Here is a 6,578-nt window from a genome sequence, read left to right as displayed (position 1 = left end):
TTCACCTCGAGGTGGACGACATTTCAAAATTGCAGTATCTCCAATGGCAACCATTGTATCAACTGGACCTACTTTAAAATCATCTCGGAGATCTGAAATATAAAATAAGAAACCTTGTTAACTTTGCTTGGTTTTAGTTTGGTGTTGAAAATGAAAAACACAATTTTTTTCAGTACTCAATAAATAATTATAAAACGATGATGATGATGATGGTGCTGCTGCTACTGAATATACCAATGATGGTGGTGGTGGTGATTATGATGATGATGATGATGATGATGATGATGATACAGTAGTTCTATTTTGTCTTTTGTGTCTTGACCTGGTTCTTATAGTGTCTAATATCAGTTTACACAGTAAAATCTGAGCGGTTAATTCATTCACACAAGATCAGAAATATTCTAAACATGACCATCATGACTGTTATGCAGGTATCATGTATCTACTACTATGTTGTCCAATGTAAATCTTAAACTATCAGCTTAGCAGTTATTTCTAGTAGGTCAAGTGACTATATAGAGGCTTCCTTTCATGTTGAATGGTTTTTATTTTTGTATTCATTATGTTCCAAAGAAAAAAAAGTTCAGATGCTTCAGGCTTAATTGTTACAGAACACAAGCACACAAAGTATTACTTCTGTAATCTGCTATGTCGGTCATGTGGCACAAAAGTAATTTTTCAATGAACGGTACCTAGGTTCCAGTTTCAATTTCCACTCAAAAGAAATTCATTTCATCTAATAATACATTTTTCTTTTTTTTTTTGTTAGTGGTGATGGTGGTGGTGGTGGTGGTTGGGTGAAGGTATTGAGAAACCTCACAACGTTTTCATATCTTTTACTTTATAATTCTTAATAGGATAAGTATAAAGAAAAACACAGATATGGTTTCTTTTCCTCAGACACTAAAGCTTTATTATCATTATCATCACCACAGATGTTGGGGAACAACACCAGCACCACTCTTCTCATTGAACACCACCACAATCATCATCATCATCATCATCATCATCATCATCTGATGTTGTCAAAAATACAGCCACAATAATTATAATTACTGAAAGCATCCTTACTGCTATCACAAGTATAACAACAATAATAACAGTAATTCTTTTTATTTGCCACAGGAGCATTAAATGAAAGGGACATTACAAGTGCATGTGGAGTTACATAAAATATGAAAGGAAGAAAGGGACCAGAGGGGAATGAGGTAAAAAAATACATAATATTTGAGTATATCCATGATACAGTCCTCCTCATATAGGGGAACTATCAACTATAGCCAATCTAGGAGCCCCATGGATCACTCTGATCACTGAAATCACAAGCCCACACCCAACTGTTGGTCCTCAATTTACAGGCACATGCTTAGAGTAAGTCCATTCAGCCTAACCATTTTTTTGCTACAATCACTATTTATATATATATATATACGATGAGCTTTTTCAGTTTTTGTCAACTAAATCCACTCACAAGGCTTTGGGCAGCCTAGGATCCAGTAGAAGACACTTGCCCAAGGTGTCATGCAGTGGAACTGAACCCAGAACCTTGTGATTGGAAAGCAAGCTTCTTACCACACAGCCACACCTATGTCATCACATTGTTCCTGCTTGGGCAATGGTGACATTATGTTTCCATCTCCCATAAACAATATGTCCTGTAATTTTGTCAATTTCGATATGTGAACATACATGGAATAAAAATACCTTAGGAAACAAATAAGGGTTGGTGACAGGAAAACACCAAGTTGTCGAATACTGCCTCAATAAGTCTCACCTATGCTAGTAGACATGATGATGATGATGATGATAGTCTAACTGTACCCGTAACTTTTGCAGGCCCTCAGACACTGATGAGCTTGATTTGACTAATGTTGAGACTGAACATTTGTAGAAAAAAAAAAACATGGAGTCAGAAGGAAGTCAGGGACTGGTCTGGTCAAAATGCTTACGACAGAAATAACCTTGCTAAAGGTACCCAGCAATGTACTTATTTAAACATCTAGACCACCGTCAGAGAAAATAAATAAGTCTTCCAAATGATTGTAATGATTACTGAACAAAAAGTGACAAAGCACATTGAGAAATACGTCTACACACATCATTACAAAGCAACAATTTCTTTTAGATATTGGTGACTATAATAGTTTGTTGTACAGAATACATTCAACTACTGTCTGCATATATAAAGATGTAGGTAAAGAAATATATTTACAAGCAACACAATTTCTTTCAGATACTGAAAGCTATAATTGATATTTGACAATGACCATCAAGAAAAAAAATTCGTTTAGTGTTATTTACTCACATCTTTAGCTGATAATAGATAAAAAAGAAAATTCTTGATATGACATAGAATATAAATGGAGTGCATTTCGTGCATAACCATATTTGTTTTAAATATTTCCTGCATAATTTCCATCAAGAGATTTTATTTAAAATCCTATGCTTGATGAATATTGTTTATATTTTGACACATATTCAGTCTTGTTAGTTATTAAAATTCATGTATAGTTGTCAGTAAGTCTTTTGTCATACATCTGTGATCTGCACATTGAGTCCAGTTGTGAGTCCTTAATATTGTTTTTGCTGTAGTTTAATATTTTAGTGCATTTTAAAAAATTTTCAGAGATAATTATACCAAACTATAAAAATATTTTAATCACATTATAAAATATAATAAGAGAGGAAATGCACAAATGTGTTATCCTTACTGCAACATTATAATGTGCGTGTGCAGAAGGATTTTGAATGGAATACATTAAGTGGTGGGTTTCAGCTTGTACCTCATAATACTAATTACTATGATACATTGTTTAAATAATGAATTAGCAAACCATTAAGCTTATTTGCTTTATTTATAACATTTCCCCTTGACCACACAATGCAGCATTCTACCTATGTGGTAGTAAAAGACAGACAACACTGGTTTATAGAACTGGGTGTATTAAACCTTTTGATTACTAATGAAAATCTAATTAGGAAGTATCAATAATTAATGGGTCTTCAAGTAGATGAGCAGAGGAAGCAATAAATTACTTTAAAAGACATAGAGGGATATAAGTGATACACATATAGATGCATGCTCAGACACACACCGTCACGTAAGCAGGAGCGAATGTAGTGTTGTATGATAAGATTAGAGGCTAATAGATAATGGTTGCTAGAAAGGGAGCAGTTAATAGGGAGTAGAGCTAAGAAGGGGACCTAGCAAATCCTGGATTGAGTTTGTTTGATTGAAGGATGTACCATATCAAAGATATTAAAGGGGACAATGTGTGTAGGAGGGAAGGAGTGGGAGATTAATATGTATACAAAATTGTATACATATACAAATAAATATCTATCTCCATTTAAATGTGGATTTTCTGTTAGAACAAACTATACTGCAGTAGTTACCATGAGAGACACTCTCATATTGACTTTTAGTGTAAAATACATACTTATTTATATTGCTTGTGGGGAGATAAATCCTTGCCATTTCCAGCACCGAGACCACCAGATCATATGATTTCAACCTTCTTTGGACTTGTCAATGATGGACACTCAACTGCTAGAGATAACAGTGATTCATGTTCCCGCCAGCGATATATAAAATAATATTGCCAGAATAGGTACTGGCATTGTGATCAGCCTGTGAGCTTGTAAATACTGTCTCTGTTGCTAATGAATATTTTTTAACAAATAATTATGTACAAACTTACATAGGTATATATATATGGAAGCACATACAAACATACAAATTAGAATAGTCATTACAAAGTTGGACAAAATGTATTGCAGTATTCATTGCAGAGCTTAAATCTTACTCAAGTCAAATTTGCATTTGGGGTTAATAAAATACCATTCCAGTACTGGAGTCAACTCTTATTCATCTTTCACTTCCCTCTTCTCCATGGAAGAAATCAGCTGTGGTCTGCAGCTTGAGCAAGTGTTTTCTATAGTCATGGGGTAACCTAAACACATAAATGTATGAAAGCCTGATAGATAGACTGTATTGGCCCCCACTTGGTCAAAGCATTCTGAGTAGGACTTTAGAGTGACAAAAACTCCCTCATTCTCCACACAAGAATCTCAAAAGACCTGTCATTGGGACAAAGCTTCTTCTGAGGTTGAAGCAAACAAATACAAAGACACAACTGGTTCAAGCCCTCCGTGTAGAACAATGAGTGTATCTTCTACTGCAATACTGCAATTTAGGTTTAAGTAATGCCTTGTGAGTGCAATTTGGATGACAGAAACTATGTAGCAGCCTCTTTCTCTTTCTCTCTCACACACACACACACATTTACATGTTAGAGAACTCAGTTAGGAAGTAGATTAGATTTGTGGGATTCTTGTCTGGCTGATTTAGCTGTCTCAACTATTGGGCTCTCATGCGGCTATTTTCTTTACTTTTATTATTTTTAACAACTCAATCAGTGAAACACTGTTTTTGCAATTGTCCTTGTGATGTTTGCCTCATCCTTTGCTCTGATAGCAAATAAAAGAAAAGCTGGCAGAATAATTAACATGTCAAGAAAATGCTTATCACCAGTTCTGAGTTCAAATTCTGCCAAGGTCAACTTTGCCTTTCATCCTTTTGGGGTCAATAAAATAAGCAACTGTTGAGCACTGGGGTTGATGTAATCGACTAAGCCCACCCACTCCAAAATTGCTGGCCTTGTGCCAAAATTTGAAACCATTATTATTGTTGTTGTTGTGACAGATGAAAGATAAGAGGAAAGACACCGAGAAAGAGGAGAATGTGAAATGACAACCTCAGGTCTGGAGAGTAACATATAAGTGAGAAAACAAGCAAGGGTAGATAGGGGGGCAGAAAGCCATTGAAATGCAGGGATGGGGGTAATGAAGACTTCTTTCCCCTTAAAACTAATGCTATACTTTTTCTTTCTTGGATACCTTTTGATGGTTTCTGCTTTAAGGTATTCATTTACTACTGCTACAACTACTACTACAATTGCTGCTGCTGCTGCTATTACTAATACAATGAGGACAAATCCCAATATAACTGATGTCACCACTACTTATGCTGTTATTACTAATCCCTCACTGCTGTCGTTATAACTATTACTACTTTTATTGCAACCAACTATAACACTGCCACTATCATTAAAATTAGCAGCTGCTGCTGCTTCTACTACTACTACTACTACTACCATCATCATCATTTTCATCATCATAGTTGCTATAACCATTATGATGATAATAATAATGATAATAATAATAATAATAATAATAATTATTATTATTATTATTATTATTATTATTATTAGCATCGTTATCATTATTAAATACTGTCTCTAAAAAAATCATTCTAAACATCAAAATTTAGCAGGAAAATGATAATCAGCTTAATAAAACATTAAAAAAGCAAAAAAAAAAAAAAAGCAAGTTATATTGCAGCAACAACAACAATGGCAGTCTGTAGGATTTTGACCAAAAGTTAATGAGTTACCTCATTAATTTGACTGAAATTTAATGAAGTGATGCAATGATGGTTAGATTAAGTGATAACTATTGTATTTTTATGCTCAGTTGTTGTTAATTTGATAGTTGAAACCAATTTTAGATGGAAATGGGCACATCTAGTCAGAAGACAACATGGCTAAAATCAGTGTAGAAGATAAACACACTTTATCTATTATATCACATTTTTGGAAATTCTTTTATTTAATTTACTAATTTCAGTCATTACACTGTGGCAATGTTGGAATCTATATTAAAGGTTTTACACTCTATTATACTGACATCTCTACTTAGTTTGGTACTAATCTTCCTTATCTCTGTTTATCAAATGGCTGAGTTCATCTAATGTTACTTCTCTTAGCCCTTCAGCATTCATATTATTTGGTCAAAAGTAAGGTGTAGAGTTCACAGAATAGTTACCACACAGGGCTTAGCAAAATACTGCAACATTTCGTTTGTCTTCATGTTCTGAGTTCAAATTCCACCAAGAATGGCTTTGCCTTTCATCCTTTCAGGGTCAATAAAATAAGTACCAGTTGAGTACTGGGTTGCTATAACTGATGCAGCCCCTCCCCCAAACCTGCTGGCCTCGAGCCAAAATTTGAAACCAATATTTTGTCAAAAGTGTTGATTTTTTATTCACATAATCTTGAATTAATTCTGCATTATCTTGTAGGTATAAGATTTTTGATGAGGTAACTTAATTCTTTTACAATGATATTGTAGGATTGGTGTGATAAGCCAGATTTGGCCAGTTTGAACATAAAACAGGTGGAATATTTAAGCCAGTTATGGCTGACTTAAATGCTAAAGAGTCAAAGGAGTTAGTTCTTCTTGGTAAATTTAATGCTTTACAAGTATATGCACTACACAAATCTAAAAATTTTGATCAACTAAACTTACTCAAGTTACCTCCTATGGTTGCTGTTTTTAAACTTTAAATACCCTGGAGATAGTTTCTGTTTCTCAACTCACTATATTATATCTATGACACCCTATTGTATTTATATAAATGCACTTTTGAAATTACAAACAATAACATGGGCATACTTTCAAGCTTCAAATTATAAGTGTGTGTATATATATATATATATATATATATATATATATAT

At 33.9% G+C, this 6,578-nt stretch overlaps 1 protein-coding gene across 1 annotated transcript in view; it reads right to left on the bottom strand.

Annotated features, from left to right (window-relative positions):
• LOC128247873 (roundabout homolog 2-like) overlaps positions 1-6,578 on the bottom strand; it is a gene marked incomplete at its 3' end in the record, with an annotated part of 388,217 nt that continues 381,639 nt past the window's right edge. Inside the window, exon 4 of the mRNA XM_052968072.1 lies at positions 1-92. Within this exon, the coding sequence (XP_052824032.1) occupies positions 1-92 (92 nt within the window). The remainder of the gene's footprint in view (positions 93-6,578) is intronic.

Source organism: Octopus bimaculoides, chromosome 5 (genome assembly GCF_001194135.2).
Source record: "Octopus bimaculoides isolate UCB-OBI-ISO-001 chromosome 5, ASM119413v2, whole genome shotgun sequence".
NCBI classification, from domain to species: Eukaryota; Metazoa; Mollusca; class Cephalopoda; order Octopoda; family Octopodidae; genus Octopus; species Octopus bimaculoides.
The sequence above is the reverse complement of the archived record's forward strand: the minus strand, read 5'-3'. Positions and strand labels throughout refer to the sequence as shown.